The sequence below is a fragment of the Homarus americanus genome, unplaced genomic scaffold, assembly GCF_018991925.1.
Source record: "Homarus americanus isolate GMGI-L3 unplaced genomic scaffold, GMGI_Hamer_2.0 scaffold1024, whole genome shotgun sequence".
NCBI lineage: Eukaryota > Metazoa > Arthropoda > Malacostraca > Decapoda > Nephropidae > Homarus > Homarus americanus.
Window position 1 is genome coordinate 9,691,754 of NW_024715228.1, and position 26,883 is coordinate 9,718,636.

The following is a 26,883-nucleotide window of genomic DNA, read 5'->3' on the forward strand; positions in this document are numbered from 1 at the left end:
AACACCATGTTTGACAAACATATTTGAAAGACTGTGTGTGTGTCATATAGTGCTAAAATACAATATTCATACCAAGTTCGTAAGATTCTCTCAGTTACTTATAGAAATATTTGTCGACCATGAACAGTTTTCTCAAGTAGTTTTCATTTGCATAATATCATATCGATAGTTATCTAATCTACGCGCATTCAAGTTTCATTATTAATTTTTGCATATTTAAAATAATTTAATTGAAACACAACTAACCACGAGACAAACCAGCCGCTGAAGCACAGTAATATATGAAACCTCAACAAATGGAATTCCTACTCGGGTCGAACATCGTACAGTACGTTATTAATCTAGCACACAGAGTACCTACGAGACCCCTCACACTGAAACACACATTTAGCGTTAAAAATCTGTCACTACACTGACATTAGCAAATGAAAAATCATTATAAGTTTGTCAAATGTTAACATGAACATCTACCGTGCCGTCTTGAATAGCCCGCCAGCAGACGATCTCTCTTTTCAATCTGGGAATTTAAAGGACTAAAATTTGATGTATATTCTCATGTATGATGAATGAGACAGTTATATTTATTTTATTGTGTGCTTATAAATTTAATTCCATCATAAAGAGTTATATTTAAAAAAAACCCAGAATATTCAATGATATACAATGGAAATAGAGAGATAAACCCGCAGCCAAGGAGGACTGGTGACGGCCATGGCGCCGCGCACCCCGGGAGTGACGTCACCATATCGACCCAGAGAAGCTTGGTACAGTTCGCCATTTTGACATTCGCTCACAGGAGCGGAGTGTTAGTAAAAATATCGTGAAATTCTGTCGCCATCCGTCCCTTTACCTCTATTATTAGGATAGGATTAATTTTTCAGTCATCCGTCATTGGAACGAGCCCAGGTAAGCCAAGATTGGAACTGTATGTTATGGAGAATTATTAATAATAGTAGCAGACGACTCGGAGAGATCGGTGGTCTTATAGTAATGTTATTGACCTTCGTGGGCTTAACAGAGGGATTACGGTTTATCTATGGTTAAATATCATATATTATCAAACGTTGAATGATAAACTTGTTGTATTGGTGGAGGGAGTGAAGTATAAGGAGGTGAGAGTGACGCTGTTGGCAGCCTGTTTGGTCGCCTCAAACACTGGAGCAGGTCACTTCCGCCCTTCCTGCCGGGTTCCTCTTAAGTTTTAGTGAGGTGTGTGGGCGCGGGCGTGGCAGTAAGACATCTGTAACATCCATGGGCGTGGCAAGTGGACGTGGCTGGTGTGGTAGGATCAGTGTAAGGAAAAGTCAAGTTTGTGATGGTGTGTTGTGTTTGTGTTGCCACCACTCTGTTGGCCCATTAACACCGTTACTTAGGTGTTGCAGCCTACAGGTTTGTGTTATAATTTTGAACCCGATTTTATACAAATTAAATTAGGAAGGTTTTTTTATAGGCTGTATAGTTTCTTACCTTGGCCAGGTAACATGTCTGGACATTGTTAGGGAAGTACAGATTGTGAAAGAAAGTCAAACCTAACCTTGAAGATCAATGAAAGCTTAACAAATATCTAATTTTGTGCATTACAGCGTTGGTTTTTCAGTTAGGTATTGTACTGTGAAGTTAACCCATATTATTGTTTGTGTTAAATACATGTGCTATTTGTATAATGCAGTACCAGGTTGTGTAATGTTATCTTTACCACATATGACTTCCTAGGTTGGTATTATGGCAAAGTTCACATCAAGACTTTAGGATATCAAACCACTGAATATAACTGTCCTTTTACAGTTACTATAGTGATAATTCTGGGGAGCTGTGCTCACCATACACTGATATATTCAGTTTTTTTTTAATTAACAAAGTATTGCTTGTGTAGTTTATATTTTAAATAACAACCAAGCAAGTTTTTAAATTAAGTTTTATGAACTCAAATTTGATATTGATATAACAAATACTGCTCTTAATCGTACCCTTTGTTCAGGGCTTTCCTATTGTTGGAATGAAGGCACTACCAGGCTAATGGCCTCTTTAGAACGAAGCTTTGATATGCTTTTGATTTAAGAAAATTAAAAAAAAAATTGCATTAGGATTGGATGCTTTATTTTATGGAGTGCCAGTGTAGCCGGCTACCTTGGCTATTAAATGTAGCAACTGGCTATGTGTATAATGCAGCTAATACTTTTGACATTTTAATCCTCCCTCATATAATTTTTATGTTTTCAGTGCATTATTACCCAGTAGATTTCTAGTTCTCCATCTGATTCTACCATAGTTATTTATTATTTTATTTATATATATTTGTTTTACAAAATCTTAGAAGTGAAGGTGAGGTTGGATAGGGTGTAAACTACCTCAGAGTTATGTATTTCATTAAATATTGCTGGAGACCAACAGTATTATATTTGTGTTGTTTGCTGTGATGATATTGTTGGTTAATAAACTGGATTTCAGTAGTTTTATCTAATTGTTATGTGTGTAACCCAAACCACATTGTGGAACATTATCAGTTTAACAAATATCATAAACATAAATTTTGAGAAAACAGAGTACCCAGGAATGTAATTTCTTCCTTTATTTTCTTGTTGGTTAGGTATGTAAAGTCAGATCTTACTGTGCATGTGAAATAAGCTCTGCCCACATTCTTGTATGTTTGTGATAATGAAGATATGTCAGATTACAGCACTTTACAGTTTTTATGTTCTCTGTGACCATGTATGTTGGCATTATTGCATTAATATAGAGAAAATATTTGTTCAGTATAAACCAAACATGCAGTTATCTAGAGGAAGAGGTATTAAAACAAAATTCTTTATTTCATTAATGGTTTCATGTTATCAGTAAGGCAATGGCTAAATGCTATGAGCAAAGAATACATTTGAGTGTGTCAAGCAGTGCAGGCCAAGTATGGTATATAATCCTTGAAATTCCATTTCAAAACCATGTATAAATTTAATACAGTACAGTACTGTACTTCCTTAGTGCTGAAATATATTGACATCAATAGATTTAATGGATCACCAGAAGAATCTGCACCCCCAGCTTAGTTCAACTAAAGATTAACCACCCTAACACTATTTGGGGGGGGGATGAGGTTAGGTTAGTGTTAGGATGGTTAATGTTTAGGTGAAATAAGCTGTGGTGCAGATTCTTCTGGTGATTCAAGTTAATTTACTGTATAAATATGTATGGTGAGAGTGCTTTATGGGTTAGGGGTATCTCGTACCCAAGATAAATCATACCTGAAAAAGTCAACTCGTATCCAACTCGTAAGAAACATAACATAAGAAAATAAGGAGTCTGCAATAGGCCGGTTGGCCTGTGCATGGCAGCTCCTGTCGAGAGTTACTACCACCCTCTATCATCCATGAATCTATCTAGCCTCCTTTTGAAACTTTCCAGAGTTCCCGCACTTACTACAAAGTTGCTAAGCTTGTTCCACTCGTCCACCACCCTATTTGTGAACCAGTTTCTTCCTATCTCCCTCCTAAACCTAAACTTATCCAACTTGAATCCGTTGCTCCGAGTCCTATCCTGCTCGGATATTATAAGAACTTTATCTATATCCCCTTTATTGATGCCTTTCACCCACTTAAATACTTCTATCATGAGATAATTAGTTCCCAAGATTACTTACACCCAATTCAAGAGGTAATCCATACCTATTAGTATATATACCATGCATTTCAGCTTTATCTAGGATTATATAAAAAAAAAGTTGTAAATCTTGTAGGAAAGTGCATTGGAATAGGGAAATGTAATGCAGCGCTTAAAATGGTTGCATCTCATTACATAAGTATGTTATTCTGTCACACAAACATTACACTATAAGTACATATTTCACACTGTGGTTTAGAATAACTTTATTGTAATTTACAGATTTCAGGCTAATAGACATAGCAGTTTCAGTTTATAAACTGGGTGATGTAAACATTTAATATGGTCATAAGTCAACAAAATAAAGACATCCATAAAAACAGATTGGTTTTCCAGCTCCAGCTTTTTGTAAACAAATCAGTTAGTGTACGGTATATAATTCAGGGCTCCTCTCTGGTACTTCTTCCTGTATAACGAACTTGTTCTATGGAGTGGTTGACATCGTGACTTCGTCAGGAATTGCTTCTGATATGTCAACGTCAAGAATGAAATACAGTAATATCTTGTATTTCGCTAGTAATATAGACTGGAAAAACTGCCCCAAATTCAAATTTGCCAAATGCAAATACATAAACTAATGGGAAAAATAACAATATAGACTGGCCACTCTACATCAACCTCTGATTTTCACATTTATAACCTCCAAATGATACAAATTCTGCCTTTATTGACCTGATTGTGCTTTCCGGAAGCTAGTTTTTAGGCCTTCCTCAAGTAATTTAATCACGCTGCTTATCCTGCATCGAGTACTTGGCAAACTTAACTCCCTTATGATAGTCCCGCTTCTCCTTTTCCTTATTTGGCCACTTAGATGTGTCTGACCCACCAGCACCAGTAGAGGTAGAGGCACCACCCAAAAAAGCACACAATAACAGCCCGGGCGGTTGCTTGGATGGCGCGGGATACAACGCGATAGTTACGTTCTTGTAAACCTCATTTTCGTTCACCACCAGCAATTCGATCACCAGAACTCTTCTTGAAAACATTCTTCTTACCTTGTCTTTCCATATTCATCATTAACACTGCAAAATTGGAGAAAACAGCGAAAATCATGGAGCAATTGACAGAAACCGCGCGATTCGTCTGATCACGTGATGTAAACAGAGAACGCTGGTGTAAACCATTATTAGTCCTCACTGCGAAACATTCTTTTTACTTATTCTTTTCATTCAGTACAGATTCTTTTCATTCAGTACAGGTATTAATGGGTCACGGCTAAATTTGCGAGAAAAAAAAATACAGATTACCTCTCAAAAGACAAGAATCAATTGAACATGTGATGTCGAACGTGAACTGTAAACATTGCATAACCCCGCGCCACGCTTAAAACGTTGAGGATGGAATCGTGTTATAGCCAACATTTGTATGCAAAATTTTGCGTTTTACAAATGGCGTTCCCCTATTCATTAATCGCGTTGCAACCAATTGTAAATCAACACAGCTAAAATTACGGGATGCGAAATGGTCTGTTTACTAGCGATCAGCTGATGTGAGAGAGTAGTCCCGTTGGCGCCACCGCACAGGGTTGCCAGGTCTGTCCTTTATTAAAAAAAAGGGGGACAACCGTAAACTGTCCTTATCTGAATTTTAAGTATGCAGTACGTACTACAAAAAAGTACATTATTATTCTCTCTCTCTCTTTCTTTCTTTACATACATACATACATACATACATACACACATACATACACACACACACACACACACACACACACAGTGGTCCCTCGGTTAACGAACACAATTCATTCAAGATCGTTCGTTAACCGAATCCATTGTTTCAATGGGATATTAGGTAATTGGTTCCAGCTCACCGAAAAGTACATACAAAGTAAAAAAAATGCAGTAAAGTACACTTACGTTGAGGTGTGTATGTAGAAGGCTCCTGGATGATGATGATGATGGGAATTTTATAGAAGTGAGGGTGGAGGAGAAGGGAGAAGAGAAGGAAGTGCAGATGGAGGAAAAATCACATTCTAGGGGACCCATGCTTGATGCAGTCATTTCACCAATAAAATTTTAAGTTCGCTAGGTCTAATTCAACATTATTTTCTTTAAATCAACACTGCACTGTGCTATATATTGTCAATATGTTAAATAAATTTCAGAATGACCAATAATTGTACAGTAAAAACGTAAAAATACTCTGTGTTCAAGAGACCCACAAGCAAGATGTTTCCTCCACTGAACAGAGACACAAACTGAGGCCTTGGTGGGTGAGTGTAGTGGCTGATGGGTGCACCAAATACTTGTTCCCTGTACTGCAATTATGTTAAATAAGTGTTAAAATGACTAATAATTTTAATATATAAAACTTGGAAAAATATTGAATAACACAACCTTCTTGATATTTACTCCAATGGAAACGAATATAAGCCCTAGAACCGATTACTGTATTGGCGGACTAATCTTCCAGCTGGTGAGCAAGCCAAAACATGTTGACACGTTTTCGTAAGAATTTCGTTAACCGAATTTTTTTCGTTAGCTCACGTTCCTCTCGATTTTATGCAATCAAAAATAGATTTTTTACTAAATTTTAGTTTGGCAATTCATCCCCTGAACATGCAGAGCCCAACTTGACCAGTCTCATCATCCACATCACTGTTTAGTGGTGTGGATGTGGACGCATCTGACACGGGAAACACCATTTTCACGCTGCAGTACTTCCAGCATCTTGTTTTTCTGCTCCAGTTTAATTGCTTGCCTTGATTTCTTAGCCTTTGGGGTAGTTAATGATGTAGTGGCTGGCCTCTTGGACATAGTGGTGATGGTTGATGCACGTGGTAGAAGGAGACAGTGTCACACAGTGTGTCCATTCACTTGAGCGTCAGTGTGACAACTGAGGGTGTGGGAGGGTGGCGGGCAGCCGTGTAGCGTGCCCAGAGACGCGTCTGGTGGCAAAATAGGAAAGATTTGCTTTAAATTGAAACATTGTCCTTGATTATGGGTGTCGCTTTAAATCAATAATCTTAAATTGAATCTCTTTCAATCGACATTCTACTGTTCTGGTCTCCCAACTAAGTGTATAATACAGTGCAGCAAATATTGTCGACTAATGTGAAATCTCACTGGTAATCATATTCAGGGTATTGGAAAAAATTTCTCGGAAGTTCCAGAAATTACCCATAATATCATCTCTTGAGCCCAGAAAAATATCCCCCATCCCCGGAATTTTCTGGGTTCCGGAAAATTTTTCCTGGAATTTCCGGAAAATGCGCCGCATCTTCATCTCTCAAACCTGAAAAAACTCCCCATCTCCGGAATTTTCCGGGTATTAGGAAAAATTTCTCTGAATTTTCCAGGAAATTGTGCCCCTCAGAAAATCATTCCCCAAAGCCAGAATTTTCCAGAAAATTACAGCTTTGGGGAAAATTTTCTGAGAAGATTTCAATTCTGGCTATCGGGAGTTCCGGGTTTGGGGGATTCCGGCTATTAGAGATATTACTGTCGTATATAGTTTTAATATATTTTTTATCTAATATACTATTTCCCTGATTGATTCTGCCTTAGTTACTGGTTTATTTATAGAAAAGATAATTAAGAGTGAAGGCAAGGTTAGATGCAGTTTCCTTTAAAGTTTAATTTCATTAAAGATTAATGGAGGTGTCAGATATATTACTTGCATTTTTTTTATTTGCTGTGAGAATATCATAGGTTAAAGAAATGGATTTAAGCATTTTTATCTTCTATTATTATATCTAACCAAAACCACATGCAAGCTCTCGCATTAAATATACACAGGCCTTCTTTTTTATAGTATGACAGCTGGTAATTTTATCTTACTGCTCAACAAAGGGAAGGAACTGCATGCCTCATTCACAATTGTTTGAAACAATGAGCATCATGAATGGCTCAATGCAACCAGTCACCAGCCTACACAATAGAATGTGGGTACTGCTTATTTTGCATATCCAAATAGAACAAAGTTTTGGTCAGGTTGTTATGGTTATATTAGAAGGTACCAGTACTGTGCTTTATATTCAAAGTTGAGGTCTTACAGCACTTTCTTAAAGTAAATTAATCTGCCATTTGTCTCCAAATTTATTAGGAATGTTAATGATCTGTCCAAGGTTTCATTTTAGAATGCCAATAATTATTGTTTAGAATATATGATACAAAAACAATTAAAAGCAGATTTATAACCTTTATATTTCCTTTATGGTGGACAAATACACCTCACTGTGCTTCCCATTCTGCTGCTTGCATCTTTAAATTAATCAAAAATCATATAAAAAGCAAATTGGCAAATACAGTACAGGTAGTGTATGTATTGTACAGTCTTCTCAACTCCCTCAGAACTGTCAGTCCCTGTCACAGAACTAAAAGTACAGTACACCTGTACAGTATAACCCAGTGCTTAGCACCTTGGTGGTCTTGTCACAAACTACAGTAAAGACTTTGGACTTGCATGCAATCACTCTCCCCCTTCCCCGAGGATATGACTACTGTATTAACTTACAATATTTAATTTGATATATACGCATGTATGAGTATTATTGCTACAGTATCTACTGTGCTGCAGCTTCTGTACTTGTGAAGCAGGAAACGGCCCACCTTAATGTCAATACGTTATTGCAATCTCTTGAAGTTTTTCCTTAACTTCGATAATATATATACTGTATATATATACAGGTGCTCCCTGACTTACGACGGGGTTAGGGACCCAAATCCAGGTCCTAAGTCCGAATGGTCGTAAGTCCGACATAGATAAAAAAAATCAATTTTTGTTTAAATAAAAAATCTACAATGAAATACAGTACAGTAAAAGTAATAAATAATGAGGAATGGATACAGTGTGACTGAGCACATACCTTTAATGTAGTCAGCTGAATGCACATGGGGCCCCCATAATTTTCTAATTATACATGGAGACTACATTAACTGGAAACATTTCGGTATTAAAATGGTAAGTATTTGGAATTTAGAAAAAAAAATTGCAAATTTTAAAACGGTCCACAATCCGTGCAGACTGTGTGTGTGTGTGTATATATATATATATATATATATATATATATATATATATATATATATATATATACATATATATATATATAAATATATACATATCTGCGCGGATTGTGAGTACAGGTGAGATTGTGTGCTGAAAAAATATTGATATTTACGATTATGTTATATAAATAAAGTCAAGTAACACTTACCACTTCAATTAATACTTTGTAGTGTTTCCTCTGCGCTTCAGACAGTCTTTTAGCCTTCGAGGAACACTGTCAGCAAGGTTTTGCAAGAGGTCAGGTGGCAAGTTAGCCCAGGTATCCTTGATGGCTGCCTCTAGCTTCGGGATTGATGATGTGTCAGCGTCGCGCAGACGACGCTTAACAATGGACCACAAATTTTCTATTGGGTTAAGATCTGGGCTACTGCCAGGCCAGTCATTAAAGAAAGGTACCTCACAGTCTTTGAGCCACTGTATGACACTTTTAGCAGTGTGGCATGGGGCACCGTCCTGCATGAAAAGGCTTGCCTTAGCTTTATCAAATGATTCAGGTAAGAAATCACTGAGCAGTTCAAGATAGTTGTACTGATTCATCATCTGGTTCTTAGGGAGGATTACTAGTTCACCAACACCATAATACGTAAAGGAAGCCCAAACCATAAGCGAGGCAGGGTGCTTAACAGTCTTTACAGTGTACTGTGGGAGGTGTGCGTCTGAGTGGGGGGGGGGGCGGTACACCCTCCCTCCATTACTCCCAGTCACAGAAAACGTAGCCTCATCCGACCATAATACACTCCTCCATGTCTCTAAATCCCACACTTCATATTTCTTGCAAAATTTCACTCTATTTTCCTTCTGTCTCTTTGTCAACAGAGGTTTACGGCGGGCACGAAAGCTCTTAAATCCCAGGTCATCGTGCAGGGCTTGTTGAACACAACGTAACGAGACGTGACTCAAAAGACGGGTGTTTCTCTCTTTCACTTCATGTGCTGTGAGTGAGGGATTGGACCGAACTTGTCGAGAAATAACCTTAAGTGTCCGTGGAGACAATAATTTAGGCCTACCAGACTTAGGTAATGGAGCTGGTAACTCGTCCTCTCCAAGGTCACGGAAACGTTTGACAAGATTTTGAACAACTCGTAATGCCACACCAGTCTGAGCCGATATTTCTCTCAGTACATGGTTCGCTTTGTACAATGCAATCACTGCTGCAATATCGTCTCTTGTAGTAACCCTCCTGGACATCTCTGATGGCCACTATGTCAGGTTAATGCACCTTAAACTAGACAAAACATGGGCACCTGGCGCGGGAACCCACACAAAAACCCTTCCCCTCACAGCTGCCAGAGGCGCACTGACTACAAGCCGTGACGTGTTCTCAGTTGCCAAATGTCAGCACTTGCCAACAAACCAAGCGTTTTGACATTCGCATCCCAGGACAGGCTTCACAATATATTATCTTATTTTTGCGAGAACTTAGTTCGTCGGCCCTATCGCAACTTAACATTCCGCGCAGACTGTGTGTATGTATGTATGTATATATATATATATATATATATATATATATATATATATATATATATATATATATATATATATATATATATATATATATATATATATATATATATATATATATATATATTATATACACACACACACACAGTTGTACCCCACTTAACGCGGTCAATTGAACCCAGAGGGTCCCGCGTTAAGTGAAATCCGCGTTAAGTGAACAACAGAACATATGGGATTAATTCCAATAGAAACCAGCCCGACCCCCAAACTCCACTTTTTGACGACACATAACTATGTTGTAGTAAAAATTCTATCTTAACTTTATGATGGTATGAAAAAACAAGTAATATAGAAGAGGTTAGGTTAGGAAAGATAAAGGTTAACATAGGAAAAATGAAGGTTAAGTTAGAGAAACTAAAAGTTAGATGTAACACTTACGGTTATAGAAGAGATGGGTCGGCATATGGGGATGGAGGCTGGTTCCGAGGCAGAGGGCAGATTACTGGCCCTCAGGTGAATCACCATCACTGTCACTTACAGTTGTCAGGGCTTCCCTGACAAATCCCTCAAAGTCAACTTCACTTTCACTATCACTGGCTTGGGCTGGCTGTGGTGGGTTGCGGGCGAAGAACTCGGTTATGCTTTGCTGACGGCTGGCGTTGATGTTGTCATGATACACCGTGATGTACGGCTCCATAGCCTGCACCAGCCGGGTATGGAAGACTTCATAGCGTTCATCGTCATTGTCGCGGGAAAGGACGGACTTAATTTTCTCTGCAAACTCTATGGCACACTTAATATCACTATGACTTAAACTAGGTTCTTCGGAGAATGACGCACCTTCTTCCTCCTCTTCACTGGCGTGTTCTTCTTCCAACATCTCGTCGGCAGTCACTTCAGGATCTCTGATCACCTCCAGGATGTCTTCGTTGGTGGTCTCGGAGAAGCCTTCAGCTGTAATATTGAGCGCAGCTTCTCTGGCAAGGTCCACTGCTACTGCAACAGTCTGAACCTCACCAGTCACAGGTTCACTCCTCCTCTCACCTGGTATGCCATGCAACACATGTCTCCATGCGTGACGAATCGTAGCAATAGTCAGCAGATCCCATGCCTCCACCAAGAAGTCTACAGCTTGTTTAACGGTAAACTTCTTCCAAAATTGTTTGACGAGAAGTTCTTGAGTCACCGCCTCTTGTTCCTTGTCCTCGTCGCTTTTGCTCTCGCTGTCGGTGTCACCCAGCTTACGCAACTCATCCTTGGTGTTGGTAGAGTCGTTCAGCAGCTTGAACTTCTTTGCAGAGTACGCAGCTTTAACATTGCAGATCAACTCCTGGTCCATGGGCTGGATTAATGACGTAGTGTTGGGAGGAAGGAAGACCACTTTTACGTTGGGGTGACGATCCATAAGTAGGGGCGAGTGTCCAGGTGCGTTGTCAAGGAGCAACAAAATATTGAATGAAACATTCTGTTGCTCGCAGAATTTCTTCACGTCGGGAACAAAACAGTTGTCAAACCAGAAGAGGGACAGAGAAGAGGACATCCACGCCTTACGTGCGGTTAGCCAGTGGACATTAAGCTTGTTCATGTCCATATTCTTGTAGGCGTGCGGCTTGCGGGCTGTGTGAATCACCGATAACTTTGGTTTACAGGTACCGGAGGCATTGGTGGTAAACAGGACGGTGATGCGTTCCTTCTGCAACTTCCGACCCCTTACCTTGCTGGCAGACTGGACAACGAAGGTCTTGGAAGGTAACTTTTTCCAGAAAAGACCAGATTCGTCCATGTTAAACACCTGGTCGTCGGTGTACTGTCCTTCCTCCATAATCTCACGTAAGAACGGAGGAAAATCTCTAGCCGCCACACGGTCAGCACTCGCTTCCTCACCACCAATGTTGATGTTGGTGATCTTGTTCCTCTTCTTAAACCTATGCAGCCAACCAGAGGAAGCATTGAAGGGTTTGGGCTCTGCAATTCCCAGCTTACGTGACACTGCTGCGTATAGCTCACGTGCGTACTCCTGCACTGAGCGCGTGTCCACCGCCATGTTGCGTCGCGCCTGACGAACCAAATAACTCGCCAGCAAATTTTCCACTTTTGCCAGCACCCTGTTCTGGCAATACCTGATAGATGAAGCACCTGCAGACTTTGTGATTTTCATGTGCTCTTTGATCTTGGCTGCATCCTTCTTGATCGTGCGAATCGTAGATTCGTTGACGCCATGCTGGCGCGCGAGATCAACTTGCCGTCTTCCTTTCTCCAAATCTTGAACAATTTGGTACTTCACCTCGTAGCTTAAGGAACGTCGTGTCTTCTTTGGCTTAGTGCCGCTGGGTCCAGGTAAGGAAAGGTCTCTCTCTGGGGGCGGTGGTGGTCCGGCGGAAGCCATTTTACGGAACAATGGATGCGCGTTTACACGGTGTGGCCTTGAGGGATGAAACTGCCGCAGCTAGGTCAAGCATCGTCTCTCCTCCCTCCCTCCCTCCCTCCCTCCCTCCCTCCCCGGGGTGGTCACGTCATAATACTTTAAGCCAATTACAGCTAGCAGCAGAGGGGGGTAGGGATGCATGGCCAATCACAGTCCGATACGTCATATGACGTCAGTGATAACGCAACAAAGACACACACTGCGCAACCTTACCGCGCCGCTTACCCAAGCGGAGGGAGGAGGAGGGTGGATGACTTCAAAAGGAACTGCTTGTTGGTGTTTTCGCTTCATGAAACGAAATGGCTTAAGTTTGCAAACAAAAACAAAGTTAGCTCAGAAAAATATAATAAAAATTATAATAATAATAATTCTTCTTCATAGGTCTAGGTCATGTTTCTCACTTTTGATCTTTTTTCATTCTTGTATTTCTTTATTATTATTATTATTATTATTTTATTATTGCAGTATTATTGTTATTATTATTATTATTAATTTTATTATTATATTTTTTATTATTATTATTGTCATCATTATTATTTTGTGTTGGTGTATTTTTTATAAAAAATTTATTTACAGTATACTATGAATAATTATTATAATTATTATTACTATTACATTTTCGCCCCCCAGGCCCCGATGTGGGTCAGTGATCTATGCCCGGGTGGGCTAATCCCTGTAAAAAAAAAATTGCCCACAAAAAAACTCTCGGTTTTTGGAATTTTGGATAAAGGGTTGTCAACGTGTATCAATAATGCCATGGATGGCACTGAAGACAACTTGTTGTATGAGACTGACAGTAGTGATGATGATTCAGAGCTTGGTGTTGAATCCAACAGTGACGAGTTCTCAGGATTTGAAGATGAATAAAATGCTTTTGACTGTTTTACTGGACATGATATTTAGATATTTACAGTTTATTGTGATTTTTATTATTTGCTTACCAAAAATTTAATTCAACTGATTTTTACCGAGTTTTTTTTTTTTTTTAGTTTTAATTTTTTTTTTTTTTAAATAAAGATTTTTTTTGTTTTATTTAGACGTTGATATACATGTTTACATTTGCTTACCTTCTGTTGGAAAATATTTCCCCCGTCGTTGTCACACCGACAAAAACAAGAGAAAGAATGTAAACACTGCAGCCCCCTAGACGTGGAGGTGACCAGGTGTATAAAATGAGTGCTGTATTAAAGACTTCACCTTCTTATACAGATTTTATTTTTTTTAAATTGATGAAAATGACGACTGATAAGCAGTTCTAAGTGATGATTTTCAATGCGGTGTGTGTACTTGTGCCAAAGGGGCTGTATATCAAGCAACGGTTTCACTGGTGTTGGTCAGAGATGGAGTCGGAGGAGTCAGAATGAGTTGTAAGTGTGTATAAACGGGGCTGATGCACACTCCCATCTTGCCTCAGACGCCTCTCACTCACTTTTTTTTTTTTTGCACGAAATTTGATTTACATGACCTCTTCAAGACGTAACCCACGTGTAAATCGAGAAGTACCTGTATACATACTGTACTGTAGTAGTGTATATGAATGGGCAGAACATTAAGTGATTTCTGAGGATGGACATACTGTTGTTGCCATGTGTGGAAGGAGAGGTGAAGCAGATTTGGGCCCTCTTTCACAATGGGATTACCATGACAAAAAACATCGCTTAATAGGATGTTTTATAGTCCTTTCTTTGGGGGGGGGGGGCCGCCTTTTGCATTATTTTTATTTTATATACAATACTGTAATTTCTTATTAATGTACTGTATTGCTTATTATATAACCATAATTGAAAGTTATTAAATAAGATCATCAAAATTGAGACAATTTAGTACATATTGTACTGTACCTAAAACTTAACTGTGTAAGTTCCCTTCCCCTCCTCCCCTTTTGGACGCTGATTACACCAGTATGAATAATGCATAAAGGGAGTATGTAAATTCTGACCACCTAGTATTAAGCAAGAAAATATTTAAACATAAAAGAAATCACACTTCAAAGCCTTTTTCTTCCTTTTCAGCTTAGTGGTTCGTTCCACGGGTTCCTCAGCATCTAAATGAGCGTCTGTGATCAGCATGTCAGCATCGTCCGGGTCACAAGCAAAGGGGGAGAAATCAAAGAAGTTCCAGTCATTGAACATAAATAATATATTTAAGGCAAGTATTTCTAGTAATTAAGGTACAGCACATGTGAACTGGCTGCCTGCCAGCTTGATGGAATCACCTGATGTGTGGACTTTTAAAATTGTTTTGTAGATAAGATTTTTAATTTTTATTTGTACAGTAGTAGAATAGTTTAGAATGCAGATTTATTCTTTGAAACATCTTGATATTTATGTCATCATTTAGTGTTTGTAATTGAGGTGCAGACAGTACAAGTGATGAACCTGTCCAAACGATATTTTGAAGAAGTAATTCCTAAAGTGTTCCAACTGCAAACAATAACTCTAAAATTTATGGAGTTACATGGAATTTATAAAAACAAATTATAATTGGGTATATATAATTTGATTAACTAATAAAAAAGTGTGCACTATACCAATTAAAGTATGACGTTAGGGTCTGATGGAAATCAGGATGAGCAAGTACAGTTGCAGTCACAAGTAATCATCCACTCCACCAATTAACCCCTGCGCCTTTCTGGGTCCTTTCTGTATGGTAAATCACGCGGGGAGATGAGGGAATGGTGGTATGTGATGCAAACTGCTCATCAGAAAGCAGGGAAATTAATGGAGAAGGAAAGAATGTATACGTCTATGTAATTTAAATTTTTTCTCATTGAAGTGTATTATCTTGAGTTTACATGCCTGAAAGAGTAATAGATGAGAACCATTATTTTACATTTATAATACAGTAGAAGTCCAAAAATCCGGACTGCTTGGGGATTGGGTCGGTCCGGATTTTCTGGATTCTCAGGCACTACTTTTAAAATTCAAATTTCAAGAGAAATAAAGAAGAGATGAACAGGTACATTTTGATAGTTTATTCATTAGCAAATATAGCATGCTTCATTTATCAAAACGAGCAGTTTTAATGAAAAAGCTGTGAATTCTAGAATTTTAGTCTTTGCCTTTTTTATATCATAAATTGTAGACTTTCCAATGTCGTTTGTTTCCATTAGAACAGTATTGCTCACACCACGTTCTAGTTTCTTAATTATTTCAAGTTTGTCACTCAATTTCAACGTGTTCTTCTTTCTCTTCACACAACGAAGTTTATCTACTATAGGAGCCATTATTATGGGCTTGTACAGTACTCTGTAAATGGAAAGAGTAGGACTCAAAATTACATACATTGTCACAGTTTGATTGCTCGTTTTAAAGTGGCGACCGCGTGGTCGCTTGTTGTTGCTGTGCAGCTGTGGCGCTCACGCATGCACACACACACACACACACACAAGCCAGCTAAATTTAAAAAAAAAAGTTAAGTTTGAGTTTTCGAAAAGTCCGGATTCTCGGGTGTTCCGGATTTTTGGACTTTTACTGTAATGTGCAATTCATTTCCTTATTTCTCATTTGTTCAGCCTTTAAACGTTGGTAATTAAATATTTATAATAACGTTGGTATGAGGAGAAATATTGAATACAAGGGTGCAGATCACAAAATTTTTAATATTTACCAACAGGTCGTACAGAATCTCAATAGCTTGTCCACTGTCCTTCTCGCCTGCCAATTGTGGTCTCACCGGCCTAAAAGTACATTACATCATTTATATGAATTAAGAGTTCAAATATCTTCTGTTTACATTACACCCCAAAATTAGTACAGTAATTTTAATATATAAAATGCCAGCAAACCATCAAAATACAGTACTCAAGTTCCCAGACTTCCCAGAGGGTTAACCAGCATTTCACAGTCTACTTGGTGACCCCAACCTCCCCTGTAATTTCTGACATGTTGCAGCCAGATGCACGACAAACCGATAATTTACCTATGACTTGTCAATCAATGTTTTTTGGGCTGGTTGTGGAGCAGTGGCCAAACACCATTGCTAGTATCACCTCTCATTGAACTCAAATAAACATACTACTGTACAATATTACAGGGTGAACAAGTCACATTCTACCTATCAGTTCATTCTTATTTTTTTTTATCAGTTAATATTAATGATTTTCTAGAGCAGTAGTGGCGAGAGATGGAAGTGATCAAGTAACAATTCACTCTTATTTAATATATTTTTTATTTATTTTTTAATAATTTTGTTCAAGAGTGTTAGTAGCATGGCGTTGTAGCTGTAACAGAAGAAAGTAAGATAAGGGCTGTTTAATGTTACAGTAAAAGTCCAAAAATCCGGACCACCCGAGAATCCGGACTTTAGAAAAACTAATTATTTTTTATTTATTTTTTTAGCGGGCTTTTGTGTGTATGTGCGCATGCGTGAGCGCCACAGCTGCACAGCGACAACAACGACCACGTGGTCTCCACTTTAAAACGAGCAATCAAACTGTGACAACATACCGTATATACTCATCTATAACCCCCCCCCCCTCGTTTATCTGTCGACCCTGATTTTTTGACCAAGAAATCGTTAATTTATGATATTCCTCGTTTATAGTTCGACCCACATTTTTGAGGGTAAGCGAACAACAAAACCTTCAGTAAAAACGCTCTACGTCCTATAAACTGAAACACGAGTGCCGAAGGCAAATTGTTTACCATTTATTATTACAACACTTTACACTGAAACGCGGGTAGTTTCAACAAAAATATTGTATATTTCCATTCAAGTATTTATTCAAGTCAATTAGGAGGGAATATTATTGTAATACAACAGTTTTTTAACTAAACCATTCGAAAAGCGATTACGGTAACATCTTTTGAACGAAAGAAAGCGAAAGTCATTGTTTTCGTCACGATTTTATCCCACTTTCCACTTTAATACGTACGTAATTTCAGCAAAAATATTACATTTCCGTGAATGTATTATATCAAGCACAGTATGAATAGAATATCATTGTAATATAACAGAATTTTAACCGAAAACTATTAAAAAAACGAGTAACATCTCAAGAACATCGGAAGCTTAGGTAAAGTCTTTTGTTTTCGACATGTATTTTATCCTATTTTACATTGAAATACATCACGTTTCAGCAAAACTACTATTTATTTCCGAGAATATATTCATTCAGGCGCAGTTTAGGTAAAATATACGTGTGATGTAATAGTTTTTTAACTGAAAACGATTCGAAAAACACGTACCCTCTAGCCCTGTTCAAGGAGAGGACTGGGAGAAGCTGTTTGGTGCTGCAGACGATGACAAAGAAAATGATTTTGATGGATTTTAATGAAAATATTCAGAAATATGGTATCGTAGTATTTATTCAAGTCAATTAGGATAGAATATTATTGTAATACAGTACAACAGTTTTTTAACTAAACCATTCGAAAAGTGATTACGGTAACATCTTTTGAACGAAAGAAAGCGAAAGTCATTGTTTTCGTCACGATTTGATCCCACTTTCCACTGTAATACGTACGTCATTTTAGCAAAAATATTACATTTCCGTGAATGCATTATATCAAGCACAGTATGAATAGAACAATATTTTGAGTCCTACTCTTTCCATTTACAGATTACTGTACAAGCCCATAATAATGGCTCCTAAAGTAGATAAACTTCGTTGTGTGAAGAGAAAGAAGAACACGTTGAAATTGAGTGACAAACTTGAAATAATTAAGAAACTAGTACGTGGTGTGAGCAATACTGTTCTAATGGAAACATACGACATTGGAAAGTCTACAATTTATGATATCAAAAAGGCAAAGAATAAAATTCTAGAATTCACAGCTTTTTCATTAAAACTGCTCGTTTTGATAAATGAAGCATGCTATATTTGCTAATGAATAAACTATCAAAATGTACCTGTTCATCTCTTCTTTATTCCTCCTTAAATTTTAATTTTAAAAGTACTGCCTGAGAATCCGGAAAATCCGAAAATCCGGACCGACCCAATCCCCAAGCAGTCCGGATTTTTGGACTTCTACTGTAGTAGCATGGCGTTGTAGCTGTAACAGAAGAAAGTAAGATAAGGGCTGTTTAATGTTAGTAGCTTGGCGTTGTAGCTGTAACAGAAGAAAGTAAAATATGGGCTGTTTAATGTTAGTAGCATGGCGTTGTAGCTGTAACAGAAGAAAGTAAGATAAGGGCTGTTTAATGTTAGTAGCATGGCGTTGTAGCTGTAACAGAAGAAAGTAAGATAAGGGCTGTTTAATGTTAGTAGCTTGGCGTTGTAGCTGTAACAGAAGAAAGTAAGATAAGGGCTGTTTAATGTTAGTAGCTTGGCGTTGTAGCTGTAACAGAAGAAAGTAAGATAAGGGCTGTTTAATGTTAGTAGCATGGCGTTGTAGCTGTAACAGAAGAAAGTAAGATAAGGGCTGTTTAATGTTAGTATTGGCGTTGTAAGCTGTAACAGAAAGTAAAACCAAGGCTGTTTAATGTTGTTAGTAGCTTGGCGTTGTAGCTGTAACAGAAGAAGAAATTAAAATAAAGGCTGTTTAATGTTAGTAGCATGGCGTTGTAACTTATAACAAGAAGAAAAGTAAAATAAGGGCTGTTTTAATGGTAGTAGCATGGCGTTATGGCTGTAACAGAAGAAAGTAAGATAAAGACTGTTTAATGTTAATGAAAGCTTGGCGTTTATGCTGTAACAGAAGAAAAGTAAGATAAGGGCTGTTTAATGTTAGTAGCTTGGCGTTATGGCTGTAACAGAAAGTAAGATAAGGAGCTGTTGTGTTAGTAGCATGGGCGTTGTAGCTGTAACAGAAGAAAATAAGATAAGGGCTGTTTACCGTGTTAGTAACTAATTGTAAACTATATGAAGAAATAAAGATAAGAGGGCTGTTTTAATGTTGGCGCTTGGCGTTTATAGCTGTAACGAAGAAAGAAATAAAATAAGGGCTGTTTAATGTTAGTAGCTTGGCGTTGTAGCTGTAACAGAAGAAAGTAAGATAAGGGCTGTTTAATGTTAGTAGCTTGGCGTTGTAGCTGTAACAGAAGAAAGTAAAATAAGGGCTGTTTAATGTTAGTAGCTTGGCGTTGTAGCTGTAACAGAAGAAAGTAAGATAAGGGCTGTTTAATGTTAGTAGCTTGGCATTGTAGCTGTAACAGAAGAAAGTAAGATAAGGGCTGTTTAATGTTAGTAGCTTGGCGTTGTAGCTGTAACAGAAGAAAGTAAGATAAGGGCTGTTTAATGTTAGTAGCTTGGCGTTGTAGCTGTAACAGAAGAAAGTAAAATAAGGGCTGTTTAATGTTAGTAGCTTGGCGTTGTAGCTGTAACAGAAGAAAGTAAGATAAGGGCTGTTTAATGTTAGTAGCTTGGCGTTGTAGTTGTAACAGAAGAAATTAAAATAAGGGCTTAATGTTAGCATGCGTTGTAGCTGGGTAACAGAAGAAAGTAAGATAAGGGCTGTTTACGTTAGTAGCTTGCTGCTGTAGTTGTAAATACAGAAGAAAGTAAGAGGGTAGCTGCTTTAATGTTAGTAGCTTGGCGTTGTAGTTGTAAATAGAAGAAAGTAAGATATGGGCTGTTTAATGTTAGTAGCTTGGCGTTGTAGCTGTAACAGAAGAAAGTAAGATAAGGGCTGTTTAATGTTAGTAGCATGGCGTTGTAGCTGTAACAGAAGAAAGTAAGATAAGGGCTGTTTAATGTTAGTAGCTTGGTGTTGTAGCTGTAACAGAAGAAATTAAGATAAGGGCTGTTTAATGTTAGTAGCATGGCGTTGTAGCTGTAACAGAAGAAAGTAAGATAAGGGCTGTTTAATGTTAGTAGCATGGCGTTGTAGCTGTAACAGAAGAAAGTAAGATAAGGGCTGTTTAATGTTAGTAGCTTGGCGTTGTAGCTGTAACAGAAGAAATTAAGATAAGGGCTGTTTAATGTTAGTAGCATGGCGTTGTAGCTGTAACAGAAGAAATTAAGATAAGGGCTGTTTAATGTTAGTAGCATGGCGTTGTAGCTGTAACAGAAGAAATTAAGATAAGGGCTGTTTAATGTTAGTAGCATGGCGTTGTAGCTGTAACAGAAGAAATTAAGATAAGGGCTGTTTAATGTTAGTAGCTTGGCGTTGTAGCTGTAACAGAAGAAATTAAGATAAGGGCTGTTTAATGTTAGTAGCATGGCATTGTAGCTGTAACAGAAGAAATTAAGATAAGGGCTGTTTAATGTTAGTAGCTTGGCGTTGTAGCTGTAACAGAAGAAATTAAGATAAGGGCTGTTTAATGTTAGTAGCATGGCATTGTAGCTGTAACAGAAGAAATTAAGATAAGGGCTGTTTAATGTTAGTAGCTTGGCGTTGTAGCTGTAACAGAAGAAATTAAGATAAGGGCTGTTTAATGTTTATACCATCAGAAATAAAAGATGGAGGAATTAATTTGATGGGTTGGCAACTGTACTAGGTAATGTTTGAGGTTTGTAGAAGGATATTAATAGTGTGTATGAGATGAAAGATTGCTAGCTTCATGTTGGATTTGGGTTTAAATAAACTGGAAGAGGGTTTAGAGACACCTCTTACATTGACTGTAAATTAAATCATAAATCTTTTATCGGTTTCTAATGATCGTTCACTTCTCCAGTTGGCTTTTTACTAAAAAAAATTTCATAAGGGTGAAACCAAGACTGTGGCAATTTTGCATCTGTATGTTTATGACTGTCTATACTGGTAATTAATCTAACTGGGACCTTTTTTTGAAACCTTGTAGAAGTTTTCCTCAAGATAAGACCTAAGTATTGTATTTGAAGGGTTGGTTACCTTTTATGACCTTTCAAGAAACCCAAATTATGTACATACAGTATCACAGTCATTGTAAAAAATTATCCATTTATAGAACTGTGTACTGTATTTTTTTTAAAAACATTTTCTTTCATGAAATTTGTTTCAACTCTTAGACATTGTGGATGAGAACTCAGGATTTATTACAATTTATAACTATATGTATTACCCCTTAAAAATGAAATAGATTTTAGGTTGATTTATAATTCCATTTTTATTTTCTGCAGGGCAAGTCTATTGAAACCACCCAAAAAACTGTAATCCAGAAACATGGCATGCAAAGCCTGGGTAAAGTGGCGTCTGTACGGCGCGTGCCTCCTCCTGCTAACTTGCCAAGCCTGAAGGCGGAGAATAGTGGTAACGATCCTAACGTGAATCTGGTACCAGCTGGTGGGCAAGGATGGGGCAGCAAGGCGGAGGAGATGACCCCCGATGGGTCATCCACTCCTCAGGAGGTGACACCAACACCAACACCACCACTCGACCTCACTCTAAAGGTATGGGGTCATGTCTTACTCTCCCATAATTGATGAGGTCTTGGCTTATACACGTTCTTACAATTTTGAATTCGGGTTTTCAAGAGTGAAAAAAGTATATACAGTAAAACCTCGATTAACCGCCCACATATGGGGGGAAGGGGCCGACGGATAATCAAAAAATCGGTTAATGGTACATAAAGTCTACGGAAATAAAACACCTTTTCAAAGTACCTTTCCCTAACCTACCTCATTTAATTCCCTCTATTCACTTTTGTTCATTTGCCATTCATATTTCAATAGAATTTGCTTTAAAACATTATCCACTTTAGTAAATAAATATGAACCAGCACAGAAACCGTGAATAAAAAATGGAAAAGTCAAAGAACATATGGCATCACGAAACTTGTGACCAAGTCCCAGGTTGCTTATCTGACATTCTGCCTCATTTACACACAATTGCAGTGTCTCAATTGTTTCTCTTACTATTAACAACACAACATACATACAGTCATACAGGTATATTGTTTCTTACTCTTGATTTTTTTTCATTTTTGCATTTCTTTATGGTTCTTTTTTATTATTATTATTACATTATCGCCCCCCAGGCCCTGATGTGGGTCAGTGACCTGTGCCCGAGTGGGCTAATCCCCGTAATTATTTTTTTTTTTAAGGGGTCTGGGATCGGCGGTTAATCTGAAAGTCAGTTAATCAAGGTTTTACTGTAGTTAATATAAGTGAGTACAGTACCTTGTAATCTTAAAATGAATTGTCAATCTCCGTTATTTTTCTTCTTGCAGTATATGGGATTCACGACTGCATTGTTAAGACTTGATTGGTTGATGTCAGTATAACATATGAAGGAAAAAGTTATTCCAGAAGATTAGTTGTGTATACAGTCCTTTTTATATACCAGTAGAGCAGACCATAATAATAGGACAATGTCTATCTTTCCATTACTATACCTTGTAAAGAAATAATTTTTTAGTATGCTTAAAGAGATAGAACCATGTCATCCCTTGGTTATCACGCCTAATTGGGACCGCGCCGAGTGCGTGATAAAAAAACGATAATGAAAGTACAGAACCTCGGGACTTTATTCTAATTGGTTCCAGGCACCCAAGACCCAACCCCAATTTTCCCATTTTACGACCATTTAGACCCACTAAATATATATATATATATAATGTTATGGTAAATATCATAAACACACATAGGCATGGATAGGTTTATTACAAAGTGATGAAAAGGGTACGCTCAATACTGTAGTCCACAAAACATGTAGCTATGCTTTCTTTATTTGAGACCCCCGTCGGAGGAGTCCGTTTTCTCATCGCTTCAGGACGCCCGAGTCCTCCGTTTTCTCTCAATCTTAGAGTGCACCCGAGACTTTGTTATTCCTTAGTCATGACACAGAATTTGAAATTGCAACTGGGGTTGCAATTGTCGAGGCAACTTAGATATGTCTGATTACAGCAAATGTGTTATTGTCAATTTGTAGGTGAAAGATTTTATCCTCAATAGATGTAGGTGAAGCAAGGGGTTAACAATACACCTGGAGGCAACTGCGTGATAACTAAATTCTTGGCCTGAAAAATGCGCTATAACAGCAGGTGTGCAGATTTTGATGGAGGCGTTATAACGAAAATCGCGATAACCAAGGGATGACTGTATTTTGTTTAATTTACCAGTAACTGTGTTTCCACTAATACTTGATTAATGTGGCAGGCACCCGGGGCAGGGGCACCTACGAGTGTGGATGTGGGCAACCAAGTATCAACCAACAACAACAACAACAACAACCTAGGAAGCAGCACAAGCTCAACACCAAATTCTCAACCTCCCGGTAAATATCCATTTTGTTGTGTTATGAGGTGTTTAGCTCAAAAGATGCTTATCAGAGCTTGCAATACATCTGTTTCTAGTGCTTGTATGTTATTAAAAAAATACAAGAATGTATGCAAGCATAGGTAACACTGGTTGGTCTTAGATTGATGGCAAGAATATTTTGGAAGGCTAGTACTGTATATATTTCAATGAAAGTTTTCAATATTTTTTCAGTAATCAGTGGTGGAGGAGGTCCAGTACTGGATGGTGGGAACAGTGGAGTGAACCTCAACACCCCCACCATTATTACCAACAACAGTACCACAACACCCACCAACAGCAGCAGCAACGGAAATACCATCACAAACAACAAAAACAAAAACATCAACAACAACCCCAATGCAAGCAGCATATCTATCACTTCCACAACCAGTACTGCAACGACAAGCACCAGCAACTTGATCAGCAACAACATCAACAGCAGCTCACCCACCAACAAAATCAGCAGTGGCACGAACATCATCCCCACCTCCAGCATCACAAACAACCTCACCACAAACAGCAGCAGCAACACCACTTCTACACCCACCAACAACCTAAGCAATGGGAACAACAATCTAAACAACAGCAACAAGCCATGGAGCAGTGCAGCAGCCGGTGGGGCAATTCCTGGTGGTTCCCCCGGGGCACCAGTCCCACTGGATGGTGGGCCCCCACAGTCCTCCTCAGTCCAACAGTCGCCGTTTTTTCATCGGGAGTTCCCCAAACTTGGTGGTGGCAACTCGCCAGCAGAGTCTTCGCCGCAGTATGGGCCTGGGCCCAGCTTAAGACCACAAAGTAAGTATGTAAATGGTTTCTTTGTTGTCATTATTTTATTTTTTATATATGCTCCTGGAATTGACTGCTTCACTATTAAAATAACGAAAAGTTTAAAATAGCATCGGTGGTTTGTAACAGATTTTTGTAATGGTGACCCAGTTATTTGTATGGCTTGTAATGCATTGATAAAATAATTCTCATGATAGCGTAATGAGGGGTATGTCCCATTAGATCAGGGGTAACGATTGTTGAACAATGCAAAAATGTCATGAATAGTACAGTACAAGTAAGATTGCACTGATACAGTAGGCTCTGGCCAATAACGTCTAATAGGTGCCTGAAAAATGCTGTTATTAGCAAAAACGTTATATGTGTGACATTAAAATACATGTGAAAAGGGTTTATTGGTGCTGCTGCCCCAAGAATTTCACCTCCCTTTTTCCCCTTTGAAGCCCTCCTAACACTTTTTGTTAGCTGAAATAAAAAGAATTGTTATTCAATCATCAAAATAAAGAATTTGAGTAATATAACACTTACCTGGGAGGGAGTTTTTGAGGTGCTCGGTGTGATGATTGTGCCGGGGCATGGAGGCTATTGCGTCGAACCTCCGCCCACTTCCCTGGCCCCATCTCTGTCCCCGTTCCCACGCTGGCCTCTCGCATCCGGCTCACCCACTTCCACTAACACTTCATCAAACCCTGCAAAGTCAAAATCTTCAGGCATTTCCCCAATGTCATCAATGTCTTCTTCAACTTCAACCTCTCTCTGTTGGTCTTCCTCGGCTGGCTGGCGTTGTGAAAGAAAGCGAGTGATGAGTGACTGCTGCCGGGCATTCACTCGCTCGTTGTACTGCTTCTGGTATTTTCTTGAAATAGATTTTACAAATGCAATCATTTGCTCCATTTCACCTGAGTCAATCTCAATGTCTTGCATCATCTCTTGAAGGCTGGTACAGACACCCAATAAGAGTGACAGCTTCTGTGCCGTCACTTTCCTCTGCTCAATCTCCCCTGCATCACCACTCTCACCACCTTCTTCATCCTCCAGGAGATCTTCGACGTCATTTGTGTTACCTTCCTGCATCAGTTCTTCTAAATCTTTCCAAGTCACTTCTTGAAATCCTGGGGCTGGGATACTGCGGATGGTTTCCAACACTTGGTTTATTAACTCTGCTGGCTGCTGTCTCTTCATCTTGGCACTGGTTATAGAGGCGAAAATCTCACACCTGGGTGCAGCACTTTTCCACCGAGCGTGTGTGAGAGTGAGTGGGAGCGGACAACTACGTCATCAACATGGCGGCAAACAAACTGTATCTTTGATGCGCTCGGAAGCTCCCCACGAAACCTCCGTTATTCAAGAGAATCCAGACGTTATTATCGAAAATGGGTATCTATTGTAACTTACCGTTATTGTGGAAGTCTTTATTGGCGAGAGCCTACTGTAGTTGAATTGTAATCATCCACAGTGTTAAGGCTGCTTGTTGTGGTGAAGATAACCAATAAAGGGGTAGATTAAAAAATCTTGATTTGATCTGTATGTTATCAGAATTTCTAACATTTCACTTAGTGGATTCCTGGTAACATGCATAATAACATTGTTTCTGCTAGCTGGTATGCTCCCAGATATAAGTACGCCCTGCCACTGGTAATAAATTCTTAAGACTCGTTAAAAATGTCTTGGAACGTCATTTTTTTTTCATATAAAAAAGAGAGTATGAGAACGTGTTCATTTGCTTCTGGCCACAATTAAAACCGAGATACATAGGAAGTCACTTAATACTGTGATTGTTGTCAATATTTTGCAGCAAATTTGACCATTCTACAGGCCAAGTTTGGGTGCTTAGTAAGTAATATCAATCCAAGCATATCCATTTTCAGTACATGGTTACTGCTTTAGTTTGGAGTTGCATGTAGACCCCTTTGCTCTGGGTGCATGTCTAAGTTAACTTTGTTAACTAATTTGAGCTGTAAAGATTTATGCATATTCAATTGTTTTATGTTTTGGCATGCTGTATTTTGAGGTAGCTGGTCAGGTGGAGGTGTAGTAAAAAATTTCGAGCACTAATGAGTAGCAAATCGATCATAAATGTAGACTATATTAAGGTGCTTTACATTAAACTGGGAAAGTCTTCGACACGGTTTTGCTGAAAAAGCTAGTACTGTAATGATAAACATGCATAAATTAGGTAAAGTTGACCCAATAGTGACAGCTACCACTAGGGCACGACACCATGCAGCCACATTACCATTGCACCATTGGCATGCTCATAAATGAAATCTCTTTCTTCAAAGCTCTGATACAGGTTGTACCCCTCTAGTCTGGCAACCTCGGGACCTGACTGGTGCCAGACCATAGAAATGCACCTATTTCCTGGATAGATAGTGACTTGTGCTTACGCTTGGAAGCACTAGCACCACTTTCACTGGTGGTTTTTAATTCGACGTTTTTTATTTGGACACAC

General features: G+C 38.5%; 1 protein-coding gene across 8 annotated transcripts in view; it reads left to right on the top strand.

The window, feature by feature from the left end:
* Window positions 1-745: 745 nt before the first annotated feature.
* LOC121856631 (protein PRRC2C-like) overlaps window positions 746-26,883 on the top strand; it is a 74,501-nt gene continuing 48,363 nt past the window's right edge. For 3 of the 8 annotated variants that reach the window (XM_042352285.1, XM_042352337.1, XM_042352325.1), the window contains exons 1-5: window positions 747-906; window positions 14,557-14,692; window positions 21,528-21,797; window positions 23,505-23,622; window positions 23,820-24,440. In XM_042352285.1, the coding sequence (XP_042208219.1) occupies window positions 14,612-14,692; window positions 21,528-21,797; window positions 23,505-23,622; window positions 23,820-24,440 (1,090 nt within the window). In that variant the 5' untranslated portion in view covers window positions 747-906; window positions 14,557-14,611. Of the gene's footprint in view, window positions 907-1,272; window positions 1,294-1,367; window positions 1,390-14,556; window positions 14,693-21,527; window positions 21,798-23,504; window positions 23,623-23,819; window positions 24,441-26,883 lie in introns of those variants that run through there. The other 5 variants (XM_042352330.1, XM_042352319.1, XM_042352312.1 and 2 more) reach the window with 5 other exon arrangements.